The following is a 17,663-nucleotide window of genomic DNA, read 5'->3' on the forward strand; positions in this document are numbered from 1 at the left end:
AACTGTATACTAATTAAATGCTCAAGACTAAAAACATATAGCATCAACTTGTTTACATATTACTTATCACGATGTATAAAGACAACTAAGAACCATTAGAATAATTAATTTCAATGTTCATATGTTTACTATCGTTTAAAATAGTTCAAATCGGTAGTTGATAATAACATGAAACATTTCTACATCTCCTCCTTGAAACCTAAACATTTCTTATCTTGTAAAATGTATTTTCATTATTTGATAGAAATGACTACAATTCACTCATTATGGAAGCCTAATGAGAATATAGAATATTCATTAGTTGTAAACAACAAAGAAACAGTATATTTTTGAGGTGTTTTGATTGGTTTAATTTACCATTTTAAATGATCTCAATCCTTTTTCTGACTGTAACTTCCTTCAAAGTATTCAGAAGTATGACCAGTATGTATCTCTAAATTCACTTGGTATTGTTTTACTTGTATCTTCCCATTGTTATTTAGGACTGTAATCGATCAGTCTCTTGTTGGCATATGTGCATCCTGTGCGGATTGTCTCGATATAATCTTAAGTCACAAGCAGGTACATCCAGCTGACGAGTCTCAAACAGGACGAAACCCGCATCCTGGATTCCACTGCTAGCCACTATGCAACTTTGCTTAAAAAGCTTGTAAATTTAAACTTCACTGCATTGCAAAAACACGTGGCTATCAGGACTCAGTAGCTAAGTGAATAACGTGATAGTGTTTGAAGCAAATGGTACTGGATTCGAGTCCCGGGGTAAACATCAACAAGTCCGAGATGCAGGTACATCCAGTTGACAAGTCCCAAATAGGATGAAGCGCGCATCCTGGATTCTACTGCTAGCTACTATCCATCTTTGCTTGAAAAGTATGTATCTTTGCTCAAAATAGCTCATATTACTGTTTTTCACCACATTTAAAAAGGTATTGCACAAGTAACAACATTCCTTCCCTAAAACTAATAGGTTATCTAAAATGAAACACTAAAATTCCCTAAAATTATATATATATATATATATATGACTATTCTTCCAGAAGTGAAGTGAAGACATCAAAACTCAAAAGCCTTTATGTCATACTTTGAAGAACTGTTCTCACTTATACTGTATTTGTATTTATTTTCCGTTGTATTGCACTTTAGTGATTTATTGCCTTGCAAATTACAGTGATGTTTTCTTTAAATACGGAAAATCATCAATTTATCTCAATGGTTGAGATCATGAGTCAAATGAAGCTAGACTACCATGGAAAGCCTGGAAGCACTGGACGGCCGTTTCGTTCTATCTTGAGACTCCGTGGATGAACACTGCTGAGGAGTCCAACAAGAGGACGAAATGGTCGTCCAGTGCTTCCAGGTTTTCCATAGTAGTCTAGCTTCAATTGATTGATGAGCTCAACTAATGACGTTACTGCATTATCCACAAAAACCCCTTCCGATATCAATTTATCTGTTACGTAATCAAACATATGATAAAAACTATTTTCCTTTATATTACTAAGACAAGATATATCGATACAGTCCAACATATTGTTTTGAGAAATGATTCGGTTAAATGTTATATTTTATTGATGATAATCAGTTCTAAGAATATTTAAATCGCTAATGTATGATTTATTCAACCTACTTTACTTTGATGTGTTTTGGTTCCAACAGTTAAAAACACTGTTGGACAAGGTAAATTGTTTTTTTCTTCATCCAAACCATTTAGTGTATGATCTGGATGGCTTCTTGTTGATCGACCACGTGGTGCTTTACAAGTATCGGTCTCACTGACAGGAACAACATTCTTTAGTTTAGTTCGTACTTTTAAATTTTTTGCACCGACCAACGTAACTATTAAACGGGATTGTTGAAACAAACTCTCCATTTGTATTTCATTATTCAATGTATATAGTTTATCAATACTTTCATTCGTATCACCTTGACATTTGCTAGTGTACAACTCTAGGCTAGTACCTTCATAAAAATTATACGGCCATTTAGGTTGAGGTAGTAAAGATTGATTTCGTTCCGTCCAGTTGTCTTCAACACGATTTTGTAAAGATTTGTCTCCTTGTTTTGATAAATTTGGTTGCCCATCATCGTTTTGTAAGTCTTCTATGAAATCCACGATTTCTGTTGAATCATGGTTTGATTGATTAGATTGTGGATTATATTGCTGAGAACGTGTCTGTAAGTGTAAATCGGAACCTAATATATGTACAAAGCTCTTTGGAAGTGGTAATAAAAATCATGAAACTAACCATAAGAAATCAGAATAGCAGTATCGGTTTTTTTTTGGCATACTTTGTAGTTGACAACCTTTAATTAGTTGAAGGATGAAATGAGTACTAATCATGATCATTTCTCTACAAAACTTGTCATCATAATTTTATTTTGTTTGAACTACTTACTAGTAACCAAGTGGTTTGAAGCCGATTGACAAAACACTGAGATATATGATTAACTGAAATTTATAATTATTGATTATTTTGTTGTTAAGTGATTAGAGGAGATCTATTAACAGTCTACATTTATCTAGGTTTCACTTATGTGTGTTTACTTTGTTGAACATTATGGATAAACATGGTCTACATATAGCCAAAACTACAATCAATATGAGAGTATGAAGTATGACCAATAGTCTAAATGAGTTAAATTTAATCTAATCCAGTGTAACATAAATACAGTAACAACATTATAGAAAAACAAACAACTCAAAATACCAACTACTACATTGTATATTCAAAATATGGGTAAATACTGAATATGAATACTAGAGACCATAGAATTGTAGTAAAACTTAAATATAGTCGCGTATAGATTGATTACTATTAAGTTTAATTTTTTTTCTCGAGGGTTGATGGAAATGAATGAACTATTTTCTGAATCGAAAGAAAGGATAATATCATGGATGCGCACTGCTGAGGAGTCCCACAATAGGACGAAACGGCCGTTCAGTGCTTCCAGGTTTTCAATGATGGTCTAACATCAATCAGTTCATTATCTCAATCAAAAAAGATAATAATTTATAAAAGTATTATCACTTACGGAAAGCACTTGACGTAATTGTTCTTCTATTTTCCAACCCCATTGGTTTATCTTATACTGTAAATTGATATTTTTGTTTTTAAAATTAATTTTTCTATTTTGTGTAAAAAGTACTTGAAGAGTCAATAATTTTGAAATCTCCCTATTCTTTTTATAATTTCTATTCGATAATTTTTGTATATCTTAAAGTAAAGATAAATTTCAGAAGGGGTTTTATGGATATTATAGTAACTTTTAGTAGTTAAGATTATGAGTTCATTGAAGCTAGGTCACTATGGAAAATCCGGGAGCACTGACGGCTGTTCCGTCCTATTGTGGGACTCTTCAGCAGTGCTCATTCACGATCCCGCCTAGCGAGACTCTAACCCAGAACCTGTTGGTCTTGCGTGAGCGCCTAACCTCTAGACCAGTAAGCTGGCCGGCATCCAACGGTGTTAATGTACTTAACTTTTCCACATCTTTTTAATTTGAAATGTGACGTGTGGGCGAGAATGATAAGGATCAGTTTAGGGGTTGTGCAGATTGTTAAGTTTTTGGTTAAGATCATGAACCGATTGGTGTTAGACCACTGCTGAGGAGTCCCACAATAAGACAAAACGGCCGTCCAGTGCTTCCAGGTTTTCAATGGTGGTCTAACATCAATCGGTTCATGATCTCAATAGAGAATGATAATGATTGGTTTATTTGTTTAGTCAGACTTGTAGATAATCTGACAGACGTTAGAAGAGTTATATATAGTCCTGTCCTTATTATTATTGACTGATTATCGATTGCTGTTGGATTGTGTCGGATTGTTGTCACCTTTTCGATGTGGAAATATATTTACGTTGTGGTCATGCTAATCATGTGTTCTTGGTCTGAGTTGTGTTGACATCCTGTAGAATAGACAGTGGGAGGGAATCTAGTGTAAATATTCGTCTAAGGTAAATTAACCATTAGTGTTTTCAATATTTTGTTGATATTAAGATGAAAAAGTGTGTAAATGTTGAATCCGTTTCAAGAGGTGGTAACAAATGCTGTTATTACAAATAATTTAATTGACAAAAACGGGTACAGTTTAAATCAACCTTTTAGGTCAATTGTTCAACTAAGTAGGAAAATTTTTTTCACTGTAGATATTAATTCATTCAGATACTAGAGTTTATTAACAGTTGTCTACGCAAAATACTTCACATCTGTTAGCCAGACACTATCAACAACAATCTACTGTGGGAGAGAACAAACCAGATTCCAGCAGAGAAAGAAATCAAGAAGAAGCAATGGATGTGGATCGGACACAAATTAAGGAAAGCACCAAACTGAGTCACAACGCAACCCCTCACTTGGAATACTCAAGGTCAAATGGAAAGAGTAAGACCAAATAACACATTACTCCGAGAAATGGAAACAGACATGAGAAAAATGATCGATAATTGTATAGAACTAGAAATGAAGGGTTAGGACAGAGTGTGTTAGAGAATGCTGGTCGTCGACCTATGCTCCATTGGGAGTAACAGGCGTAAGTAAGTAATTAAGATACTGATTCATACTAGTTTGTGATAAAAATAACAAGTTTTTTCCTATATGTTTATCGAAATAATAGATTAGACTTTATATTCTAATATTCTTTGGTTCAGTGAAATATTGTACCCAGGAGAGGGTAACAGTCATTATTTGTCATCATTTCATTATAAAATCGTATTAGTGATAAAATTCAAAACTTTCTCGAAAAACAAAAACAACGACACCAACCCCAATATCCTGAGCATTGGTAATACATATTGGATTTATCTAAAATATTCGTAACTCCACCTGCAGTCCCTCCGGGGGATACTGCCGGTCCCAAGCCCGCATAAAGGAGGAGGGTTAGGCATGGGGTTAGCGACCCCATCCCGTAGAAAACTAACTCGCTAAAAATCTCTAAACAGAAAAATTATTCAGAAATATTCGTAATGATATTAAACTTACAACTGAATTATTAATAATTCCTGAACGTAAAGTTGGTACATCGATATTTTCTGCTACAGAATAATTATCAGATTGAGTGAGCTATAAGAATCAAACAAACAGATATTCCATAATAAAACAATTCAGATATTGGAATCTAATAAAATATGGATGAATTCATATATAATATTGATTTGTTTTGTCGATTGAACGCTACTTGTTATGTTTGGTTGTCGCTGATTGTTATTGTCGGTAACTCCTAGGCAGTGCGCATCCACGATCTCGCCCCCTGCGAGATTCGAATCCAGGACCTACTGGTGGACCACTGAGCCGGCATCCAACGGTATTAATCTCTAACTTCAACTAATCCACGAAATTGAGTGACACATCCACCATTGTCTTCAGTCAGTTACTATCTCACAACAGACCTGGTTGAACCCCACTGGTCACTACTTCTCACTAGAACTCCAGGATATACCTCTTGAAGCCACTAACTTGTGAGCATATCAGATGGGTTTTATGGATATTATATCATTTGTAAGTGAAACGAAGGACCTCGACAATTCCCACAACTCAAAAGTATGCACATAAAGACTGGTATAAGTGATGGTTTTTTAACCCCCAAAACACGATGACTCTAGTCGAGAATACAATCATTTATATATTGATATATACACCCATATTTGATTAATAATTAGGATGAGATGACAGATATAACAAATCCTATGCTGAGTTTAGTTTATGTTAACTTAATACAAGAATATCGTATGTTATACACAATATGCAGAATACCATAAAGGAAAACAAAACCGAATCCTACATCACATTGAATTAAAACGGAATTAATGTTGTACAAAAATCTTCCCATCATATCAACTATACTTTTGAAGAGATTATTACGAGTTCAGAGTTTAGATCGTTTTTCTTTTAATGATGATCAATATTCTTCAAGAAAGGAGTATTTTTTTAATCTTGAAAGAATTGTTTTATCAAATATTCAAAGTCATATCATCCATTGAGTTGGTTATAGACGTTATAACTAAGCCTAATGACTTGTAATAGTTTCATTGTCATATTAAAACATAATCGATTTATTTCGATAAACACCAGTAAGATATATATGGCATAACATTTATTACTATCCAGTAACCAAAGGATTGGTACGAATATATCACAGCTGATGCAACATTATATATAATATAATCAAAGAGAAAATACTTTATTTAACATCGTTTCATAGTGCTAACAAAACTAAGTGTTTGGAATGGATGAGTCCGAAGAAAGTAAACTGTGACGGGTCAACGACGGAACATAAACTCATTCGAATACAACAAACACAAAAGAGACTATTTATCATGTATAAATTCATTCCACTTTGATTTCGATTATTCATTGCTTTGTATTTGTGTCGTAATTAATTCTCAATCTGTTCTAACGTGGTGTTTGAACATTGATCGAATTACCGAGTCGATTGTGTCACATGATCAATGGTTGTGATGTTTAGATATAGCGATCAGTATAGAATCGTGAATAATTAAATCTATTTCCCATTATATAACACATGTGTATTTTCCCTAAGTAAACCATTAACATCTATGCGATAAAAACAATAGAACACAAGAACAGGGTATACATTTCATTCATTTCATTTGATAGGTGAGTGTTGTTTTCCCTGCTGTTTTCAATATCAATATCTACGTGTTAGTAACGATATAAACTAATTTTTTACGTTTTCAAAGTAATCAATCAGAAGATTTTAGACTTTCACAGAGGTTTGCAGTTCCTTCTTGATGATAGAAACATCTATATGTAATTAGTGTTTATTGAATAACTGTTACTGTCTTACAAAACTAAAGGTATATATTCAACTAATTAAAACAAAACCCAATGTGTCATCAAATAAAAATAATTAGAATTCACTGAAGAAATTTTCCTTTACAATGAAATCATTTACTTAAGCTGTACATTCGTATTTGTAGTTGTTTGGTAAATATATGCTCATAGAAAAGTAGAAAAGATCGCATGACAAAGGGATTCGAGACTCGAAATATCAAAGGAGGTTGAGTTATAATCAGAACGTGAGAGTAGTGTAGGAGGATGAAAATAATTTACGGTTGAGAATTATAAAAGATAATTGTCCACTGAACAGATATGAAGAAAACTGAGTAGAATTAAGGTCGTAATGATAAGTGAATAATAACCATGAAGGACTTTTGAAGGATAGTAATAACTGATTATGGTTTAGAATTACAGAACAGTAAGCTAGAAAGGAAAACAAGAGCAAAACATAGTGGAGAAGGGAATGAGGGCTAAGGAACAATGACAGGTTGGATGTGTCGTTTGTGCACAGTGAATTTGTGCTTGAATTGGTGAATCGCTAATGCCTCAACAGTGCGTAAGTTTTTGATTCGGTCTCCCTTCGATGTAGTTTCTTTAATTGTGTAGATTATTTTGAAGGAAGATTCATTTGGAGCGACGTGTTCAGAGATTATTAGATGTATGTGTATTGAACTGGTGACTGTTTTTCATTCTTCTTTCAAAATGAACGTCGACTTGTATATTTGTATACGAAAACATTTGTCAAAAGGAGCTACTTTTACGACGTACTCAATGTACAGTTCAAATTTAATAATGATTCCTACAGACAAACTGATAGAAATGCATTGGGTTCACCACCACGCTCCCTCTTGAGTAACTGCTTCATTACCAACCTGAAAAATGCGGCCAATAATCGAGAAAACTCATTTATATATGAGAGTTATGTAGATGGCATTTTTCGTTATGTGGCAATGAAGTTAAAATATGATCGGTCGCTGAACGTGAACGAACAGCAATAAGGTGAATTATCAAGTGATGAGTGATTTAAAACACGGGTGAAGTAATAAGCAAGAGTATATTAATTGAATGATCCAGAATATACTTAATTCAATGACCGATTGGCAAAGAAGATAAAAGAAAAAGATCGAAGTACAATACTATAAACGTGTTCCGGTCGACTGATAGATTACATGACAATGGGTCGACAATAAAAACTAACTTCTCGCCAGCCAATCACAATTTAGTTGGTATGAGTATATCACAGAGGTGGTAACTGAAAATTTAAAAACGTAATGTAGACTATATTAGGTAGAACAATGTGATTTTGTATCCATTTGAGTTTGTTTCTGATATGATGGAAAGAATAGTCAATTTTCGATTGATTTACTCATTATGAGTTTTGCTCAAAATTACTTCCGTTTTGATTCAATGTAATGATTACTCAATGTAGTATTTGTTTTCTTTACTCGTATAACATTTTATTCTGTATAATATGCGATATTCTTGTATCCGATTGCCATGAACTATGCTCAGTCTGTGATTTGTTATAACTCTGAGTATGTTTCATATATGTGATTTCAGCCTAATTATTAATCAAAACGGGTGTACAATCAATTTATAAATGAGTGTATTTTCTACTAGGGTTGTTGTCGTCGTCATAGTGTTTTGGGGGTTAATAAATCATCACTTATACCAGTCTTTGTGTTCTTACTTTCGCATCGTACGAATTGCAGAGGTCTCTCGTTCCGAGTATATGTGATAAGCGTTTCCGACATAACATTCAGAGACGACCAGATACAAATGTAGCATTAAAAGAGCCAAGACAACAAGCATTCGATTGATCACTGGGTGGCGATCAATGTCATGCGTGTCTAGTCCTTATTAGTACAGATCGAATGCTATCGACCATGTTGCAATGTGGCCACCAGTCTAGGTGACTCGACACAGCGGGCATTATATATTGAGATTAGATGGTGGTTGGATGCATTCTACAGGAAACCCTGGACACGGGTTTCGTGCTACTTGACAGTCGTCAGCAATGTGCACCTGTAATTTTGAAGGAACTGGTGATCCCTGGCGGATTCGTTCTCGTGTCACCCAGCTTCACAGCCAGAGACGTTACCACTGAGCTATCCGGGCGGCGACTGACATCTTGTAGGACTGAGATGTAATCACAATTGGTTGATCGAATCCGCCAGGGAGCACCAGTTCCCTCAAGATTACAGATACACCATGATGACGAGTGCTAAATAGCACTACCTCCAACCACCATGTAATCACAATAAGCATTCAAACGACAAATTATAACAATATGGAGTAACAATATTAGTAGTTTATTAAAACACAATGAGATGTATATTAAAATACTTAAACAATATCTACCGTTGATGTGGTTGTACCAGGAATTTGTGATGAGAATTCCGTAGCAAATACACGAGATTTTTCTTCTTTCATTTTCTTTTTCAATTTTTTACACTCTGAATTATCAATAAAAGTTTCACTAATTTCACTTAATGTTACATAGAATTTAATTTCACCTGAATTCATACTTTTATTGAAATCATTTTCTAATTTTGATAAAAATTCATATTCTCTATTAAGAAAACATTAAAAAACAAAACAGTATAATTAGAGATTATTTCATAATGAAAAAAGTAACGGAAACATTACAGAAATTGAATTCATCATTCACTTAGGGGCGGCCAAACCAAAACGTGGCATCAGTGCTTGAACTCACTAACTTCTAGTCTGAGCCATGTTGGTAGATGCAGACTACTTGTTTGGGGCCCGCGTGACTATCGTAACCAATGGTTGGAGACTCTTGGTGACATGGCTCAGAATCGATCATAATGGCGTCGGTGTATACACTCTCTGTCTTCCCTTAAACTAAGAGATTAAAATCGCTTCCTATCTTTCTTTCTTTCTACGAACTAATTCTTTCTTCCTGTACTATATCCTTATTGGAATCTTTCTTTTATATATTACCACCTCTGAATTAACTACTTTTATGAATCCGGTGTCCATCTTGTTGTGTTATTGAGGTATGGCAACTTGGACTGATGCATATATGTGCCTAGTCCTACGTTTGTAGCTGACTGACTGACTGACTGTAATATACATTAAATATACTATTATTACCTGCTTCAGTTTGGGTACCGGAGCAGTATCCCAAGTAATCACACAAATCGAATGATTTATATGATGTATATCTATTATTTAGTGCCTCCTTGTACCAATGTTTATGTGTTTGAATAAATAAATAGATAATTTTTAACAGTTGAGAGCATGAGTCGGTTGAAGCTAGACCATCATGGAAAACCTGGAGGCACTAGACGGTGGCTTCCTCCTATTATGAGACTCCTCAGCAGCACACATCCACGATCCGGCTTCGCGAGATTTCAACCTAGGACCTATCAGTCTCACACGCGAACGCCTAACTTTCAGGCGAGTCAGCTGGCCCGTATCCAACGATGTTAGTGTCTAACTTCAACTAATAAATAAATAAATAAATAATCAGAAAAGACTTATAAAATGACTCAGTAACTTAGTTGCATTTGTTGATTACGTAATTTTTATTGTATATCCTATTCAAACATTAAGTTATTGATTAATTAATGTCTAGTGCCACTCAAATCAATTTATTTAAACCTAACCATTGATCAACATAAATGAAACATGTAAAACATTAAGTGTTCAGGTATCTTTCAATGGTTCAGATCATGAGTCAGTTGAAGCTAGACCACCATGGAAAACCTGGTATCATTGAACGGCCTTCTCGCCCTATTGTGGGACTCCTCGGCAGTGCACATCCACGACCTCGCCCTCTGAGAGATTTGAACCAAGGACCTACTGGTTTCGCGCGCGAGTACTACAATCTCCACATAACACCCATCTGATATTAATCAACATATGCTCACTAGTGACTGGCTTCACGAGGTACATCCTGGAGTTCTAGTGAGAATTAGTGACCACTGGAGTTCAACCAGGTCTGTTGTGAGATAGTAACTGACTGAAGACAATGGTGAATGTGTCACTCAATTTCGTAGATTAGTTGAAGTTAGACAGTAACACCGTTGGATGCCGGCTCAGAGGTATAGTTGGTTAAGCACCAGGCGCGAGACTGATAGGTCGTGGGTTCGCATTTCGCAGGGGGCGAGATCGTGGATGCGCACTGCTGAGGAGTTCCACAATAGGACAAAACGGCCGTTCAGTGATTCCAGATTATCCATGGTGGTCTAGCTTCAACTGACTCATGATCTTAACCATTGATATTACTACAATCTCCCCAAGAAACCCATATGATATTATTCAGGTATCGTTTCGTATTTACTGTTAATGATTAGTCATATCGTCTCGGCCTTCTTTCTTTATATAATACCAGTTATGAATAGTTGTTGAGTATTAACAAGTAAGTGAAGGTCATTTCAATTATGAGGTGATGTCCGATGAAAAACTATTAAAAACAATTGCTAACCGAAATAGATTTTTTCTTTATAACACATGAATTCTTAGTAGCATGCAACTTCAACTAGTAATGCGAAATCAAATATAGAATTTTTAAATCTTTTGAGATACAATATTTACCGGTTTGGTTGGATGCTGAGTTTCTTCAGTTGTTGAATCTTCTAGACTAGAGTAATAAAACCCTTTTCAGTTCTAAAATATTAATTTTATCCGTATAAATAGGTCGCCTCACTTACAATATCGCAACTATGTACCGCCAACACTTACTTCTAACAATTTATTATAGAAATCATGCAGAAGATGAACTTGTTGGGACTAATACACTACAAACATGGTGGCGATTACAATACTTCCATGCCAAACTATTATTTCCATTTGTAACTGTCTTTCTTTTCACTGACTATTCCTATATGTGTTAAGCTACTTAATAAAAATCAGTAGTTTGAATAATTTCAGCTAATTTGACGGTGTATTTCAAATTGTAACGGGTAAACCTATTTGGAATCATGAACCGGTCTGAGCTAAACCACCAATCAAAACTTAGAAGTAATCGGCGGCTATTTCGTCCTAGTGAGGCTTTTTTAGGCAGTGACCATCTACGATCCTACAAGCAGGGGTCGAACACAGGACTTCTGATTTCACGCGCAAACAATTAACCCCTAGATCACCGAGCCGGCATTCGACGGTATTTTAACATCTAATTTCAATCAGTGTATGAGTAACTGCCTCACAGAAGACATGTATCAGATCTGCTGACCGTGGATTTTCACCGGAATTCTGGAAATTTCCACTCGAAGCTAGTCACTGGTGACTAAATGATAACTACCCCACATACGAGGTCGTGGATGTACACTGCTCAGAAGTCCCATAATAATACGAAACGACCGTCCAGTACTTTCGAATTTTCACTGATGGTTTGACTTAAATAGACTCATGATTTCAGTGAAATTCAACAGTCTTCTCAACCCCTAACTGACAATAAACCTCTTATTCTATCCGATTATATTCATACTCCGATGTTCTGATTCCTTTTATACTTTCTTTTACTAATCCAGTAGTTTTACCGTGTGTGCTCTCTGGAACGTTTGGTTATTTTTGACATATTACACTTAATCTATTTTTCATTGATTGTTATTTCCTGTTTGCACAACTGTGTTTATGGTGTGTCTATGGTACATGTTAAAAAGTTTTTTTTTAAACATATCAATATATACCTACTTGTCTAAATCTAAATCCACTAGCCCGAATTGCGTCCGACCAATGTAAGAATCCTTTTTAAATGGATCACGATGATAGACCTTCAACTACAAAAGTAAAATAACACAGAAAGTCGTTTTCATTAAGAAATCCCTAGAGAAGAATTATCGGTTTGTTTTAAAGAGAGCAGCTGTGACCAATGGAATTCAATCATAATTAAACATTGCATTGCTGGATAATGATGATGAAGCAATATTACGAATTAAATAAAGTGGGAAATACCGGTCATTACATATCAACTGAGTAGTCTAAAGGTAATGTGCTTATCGTAATGTATGAGAATCCTTGGTCCTGTCTCTGTTAGTGTGGTGATTACGAGCTGGTGGAGAGTTTTAAACTGTACAAAACAGCCGTCCAGTGGTTCATAGTTTTCAATCGTGATACAACTAAAACCAGCTCATCTTGTCAATTGGTTTTCTTAAAAAAGCACCTGATATTATATAAGATGCTTTGTATCTTAAACAAGGTAAACACATTAACTTCATGATAACTTATTGTTTAAATAAACAATTTTGTATTTTAGGATGCATGCTCAGTCCATGTTTCAATAAAGAAATGGATCTCCTACTTCGAATCAAACAGTTGAACGCCTAAACAGAACAAAATTTATTGAATACATTTTCTAATCAACTATTATTAATAGTCATTACAAGAAACTTGACAAACTAACTAGACTGAGAAAGATTGCAGTCAACTTTCTTCAGAATGTTTTGCACAGAATAAATGAGAGAAGACTTATAAAATAAACTCGAGATAAGTAATTTTCCTCGTTTATATACATTTTAATAGTTGAATAACATGATTAGTCACTTCATCTGGAGCCCTTCTGAAATTACTGCCATTTCCGAGTTCAGATAAACAAAAGAGGATTGGGAGTCTAGGTGTGTTGACCAAATACATCTCTTCACATATTAAGTCCTGGTATCTCTTTTTACTTCTAATTCTTAAATTTTTTTTCATTCTTCCTTTTTAAATCATATTCTTTATGCTTAGTTTTCTATTATCATTTATATAGCTTGTATTCAGACAATTTACTCTTTGTGCGCTAACACAAACCGTAAAAAATGGAAATGATGAATAATTGATCCAAGATCTATGTTGTTCACAATTGACTGATTGAATAACACTTAAGTAATTAGTTTAAACAGCTATGCAATCAGAATACTAAAATACAATGGATAAATAATTCTCATAAATAAGCATTTAATACCTAAAATTTGCAAATACGACTAATGTAAGCTATGATGGATGGTGACTAGCAGTGTAGTCCAGCAGGCGCGTTTCGTCAGCTAGATGTGCCTGTATGCCAGAGTTGATGTTCACCGCATTACACGAGCAGGTGGCTATCAGGACTCAGTAGTTAAGTGAATAACGGGAAAGTGTTTGAAACGAAGGTACTGAGTTCGAGTCTCAGGGTAAACATCAACAAGTCCGAGATGCAGGTACATCCAGCTAATGAGTCCCAAATAGGACGAAACGCGCGTCAAACTATATTCCACTGTCAATCACTATCAGTCTTTGCTCATAATGCTTGCGACTTAAGGCAATATTGAGGAAGTCCTCACAGCATGCACATAACCCAACAAGAGACTGATCAATTGCAGTCCTTAACAGCAATGAAAAAATACAAGCAAATAATACCGAGTGAATTTAGGACTAATGTAAGTTTTCGTTTACTTAGAAACCATTTATTTTCATAGATCTACACTTCATTATGACATAATTAAACAAACGTTTCCCGTTTACAATATCATTAAAACAGTCAGAAGATACATTCTATTATGGTTATTATATTTCATGAAGAAATATTATCAATTATACATGAGGGTGTTTTAGACTAATGCTTGTAATGTAGACGATAATTGAAAAACAAATATACATCCATGGTAGTCAGTTTTTCTTAAGTCGACCATTTATTCTAAGCAAATTATAAGTGTAACTCCATCTGGATGGAGTCCTTCTACAGTTACTGCTAATCCCAAGTCCGGGTAAATAAGGACGGTTTGGCATTGAATTAATAAACTAAATCTGTGAGAGAGAACCTTGTTAGAAACACTAACCAGGAATAAACATTTAAACCATTTAAACTCTTTCCTGGGATTTGAAGGGTTTTCGTACACAAGAGTTCTGACACTATGTGATGAAAGCCGAGTTTCTTAGTGCATATCAGGTCAATCTTACTTCTGACAGCCAGAACAGCAACTTATATGGGTGCTTGGAATTCCTTCACAATATGGGAGGCAGAATGTCCTTTCAGATAATGACGGAAATGAGGTGTACAACCTGTCTCTGTTTGAAATAGTTGAATCCCATTAGACAAAAATTGGACAGAAAAGACTAATTTTAAAAGAGGTGTTGTTGTATCCTGGTCGTGAATAAGAAAATACTTTGCACATATAAGAAGATACCTGAGGCTCTACAAAGAATTTCATCAAACTTTAGGTTTGTTTCAAACACTTACTGCTGATTGTCTTGAAAATAGCTACATCATATTTAGATGAAATGAGACGCACAATGTAAAGAGTCAGCGATGGTTTTCTGTAAAAATTATCCAAAGACTAAACATATATTGACAAATCAGCATTCTTTGGAAACTCTCAAGAAAAATAGCACGCTGATTGTACAATTATCAAATGTACTACCAATTTTAGCTTCTAGAGTCTTCAATTGACCTATAATCTCGTAAATACCCTTGTCCTTTTGTTTAATCTAAACTTTGAAGTATATGTTGTTTTATGTTTCCTTACTTCTTTTCTCCCTTCAGTCTAAAAATCGAAAATATCTGCAGACTTGTTAGAATCTAAGATGCCAATGTTTAAAGGGCTTACTGTACAGAGTGTACCATACAATAGTTAGTAATTTGCATTTTTAAGGAAGATGATACGTTCTCTACTCGGTTACGGTAGATTATGACATACAACTAACGGCCCTCTAACATACGGAACCCAACAGTCGCTAATGAAAAGACAGAAGAAGAAGAAGAACGGATTACTGGGAATTATCGAAAATGTTCAGGAAAACTTGGGTATTTTTAGTTATTATTACTGGTTATAACATCATGTTAATTCAGCTAATCCGCAGGGAGGCAAATTATGCTATTGTATAACTGTTGCATGCCACGTTGATATTCTAGAAGGCTCTGTTAGGCTGATTATGTGGGATCTCTTCAGGTTCTTTAGAGCTTCTGGGGGCTTCATCGTACTTTTCGAAGCCGTCAGATCAGTAGACAGGTTAATTTATTTCACTTGTGAAATTATACTTAAAATACCAATGGTTTTGATTCATAATGAAGCATTGTTTTAATAAAACGTTAAAAATCTCTGAAAATGAACAGTACAACAGTAAAGTGATATCATCTTTGAATCCTTTGACTAAAAATTAAGAGAGAAAAAAAATACTTCTTTGTTCTGTGTTTATAAAATTAACTTTAATAATTACTAAACAGAAATAAAGAAAATCTGGGTGATCTAACAATGACTTACCTCTATTGGCGTATCTAAGCTCCATAAACGAAACCAAAATTTTTCATCCCATATAGGATTACAACTATTTGGAATCATTCGACTTCTAGCTAAAACACTTCCATTGTGCTTGATTTTTACATATGGATTAGTTTTACCTGAGAAAATTAATGTACAGGATAGTATGCAGTTGACTTATTTTAGAACATAATGGTTGTCTATACAAGAGATATTGCATAGTTTACTTTCGATCACTTTGTCGTATGATCTATATTGACTAGTAATTGCGTTCTAAAGAATTAAATAAATGATTTGTCGATACTAAATGTACAAAACAATGACTTAAAAGATAATCGACTGGACACACTAGATCACGATACTTGACCAACTGGTACGAGCCGCTTAATTTCGACATATGATTAAGAACCAGGTAGTCGGAACTAAATAACGATTTACCGCCACAGTGTGAAATCCAGAGTTCAGTACTATGAAATTAATAGTGGGAAGGAGTCTATAATACTAGGCAGGGCCTCATACATGTAACAAAGTACGATATCTATCTATGCTTACAAACCAATCAAGACTATCACTGATACATCAAGCTTTAAAAGTAGTACATCAAACAAACATATTTATTTTATTTTATTTCAACAACCGAATATTTTCCATGTTTGAATTTCGTCTACTTAAAAAACTGATCAAGCTGAACAATAAGTGGGCTTGTAGAACATTTTAAATGAGGTTGACGAATTCCTGACCAATTCAGTCAATCAGAAGACAAAATTATGAATAAACGAATTAAGGTAAATCATCTTGGATTTTGCAGGAATAGCAATCATCGATATGATCACAAGCATTAGCTTATTATAGCTGATGTAATTTCATGATCAAAAATCTAACCTTAATTCCATTCTTTATTTCATCATCGGTAGACGATATGTTGTTTGGTATAGGCTTTGTGATCTTAAAGCTACTTGCATGTTCGTCATTTACTCGCCCCTATAGTTCAACTTTACCAATAAATCTTTGCTTATCAAAACTTGAGTTTTTCACTTAGTACAAATTTGCATAATTCTGGCATTCTTATTTTATATCAGTATACAAAATGGCAAAGTATTTGTTATATCCGAGTGAAGATTAAGTTACAGGTAACTTCTGAGGACTATTAATGGACTAATATTCTATAAATATTCTCATTGTATAATTATTCAATAATTACATTATATGTATCTATATTCCTCTTATTATAAGCTTTATTTTGATCTATAATTTATTATTGTGCGATTTACGGTTCTTAATCTATGTTCAGTCTATTAATTACTATCTCCCGCGTTCATAGCCACTTTTTCGCTCATTTGTGTACACATGTTATTTTCTATCTTATGGTATGTTGTGGTCTGTCTGATTGATATATAAACCGAGTATGTCTAAAATAAACGATTCGATTGGATTCGGTCCAATTCACATTGCAGAAACTGGTGTTGTTTTCTGGACTCTAGTGGACGAGCTAGGAGGACATAGGACCAATAAGGACGCTAGACTGCTCATACCGCTTGAATGTCATTGGTTGGCAAAGAGTGAAGATTTGTATAAGTCGAATTCGGATTGGTGGATAAGTCGCGTGATAGAAAAGCCAGACGTTAAGGTCATAACTATTGCTAAAATTCAATATTACTGAGATGAGAAAAATGAGTTTATTTGTGT

The 17,663-nt window shown here is 34.5% G+C and overlaps 1 protein-coding gene across 3 annotated transcripts in view; it reads right to left on the reverse strand.

Annotated features, from left to right (window-relative positions):
- The window catches only part of MS3_00010025 (uncharacterized protein), a 77,760-nt gene that overhangs the window by 36,061 nt on the left and 24,036 nt on the right, over positions 1-17,663 (reverse strand). For all 3 annotated transcript variants that reach the window (XM_051218354.1, XM_051218356.1, XM_051218355.1), the window contains 5 exons: positions 15,981-16,117; positions 12,460-12,545; positions 9,160-9,370; positions 4,981-5,061; positions 1,628-2,173 (listed from right to left, as the gene is read on the reverse strand). In XM_051218354.1, coding sequence (XP_051072979.1) covers positions 1,628-2,173; positions 4,981-5,061; positions 9,160-9,370; positions 12,460-12,545; positions 15,981-16,117 — 1,061 coding nt within the window. The remainder of the gene's footprint in view (positions 1-1,627; positions 2,174-4,980; positions 5,062-9,159; positions 9,371-12,459; positions 12,546-15,980; positions 16,118-17,663) is intronic.

The sequence above is a fragment of the Schistosoma haematobium genome, chromosome 1 (assembly GCF_000699445.3).
Source record: "Schistosoma haematobium chromosome 1, whole genome shotgun sequence".
NCBI classification, from domain to species: domain Eukaryota; kingdom Metazoa; phylum Platyhelminthes; class Trematoda; order Strigeidida; family Schistosomatidae; genus Schistosoma; species Schistosoma haematobium.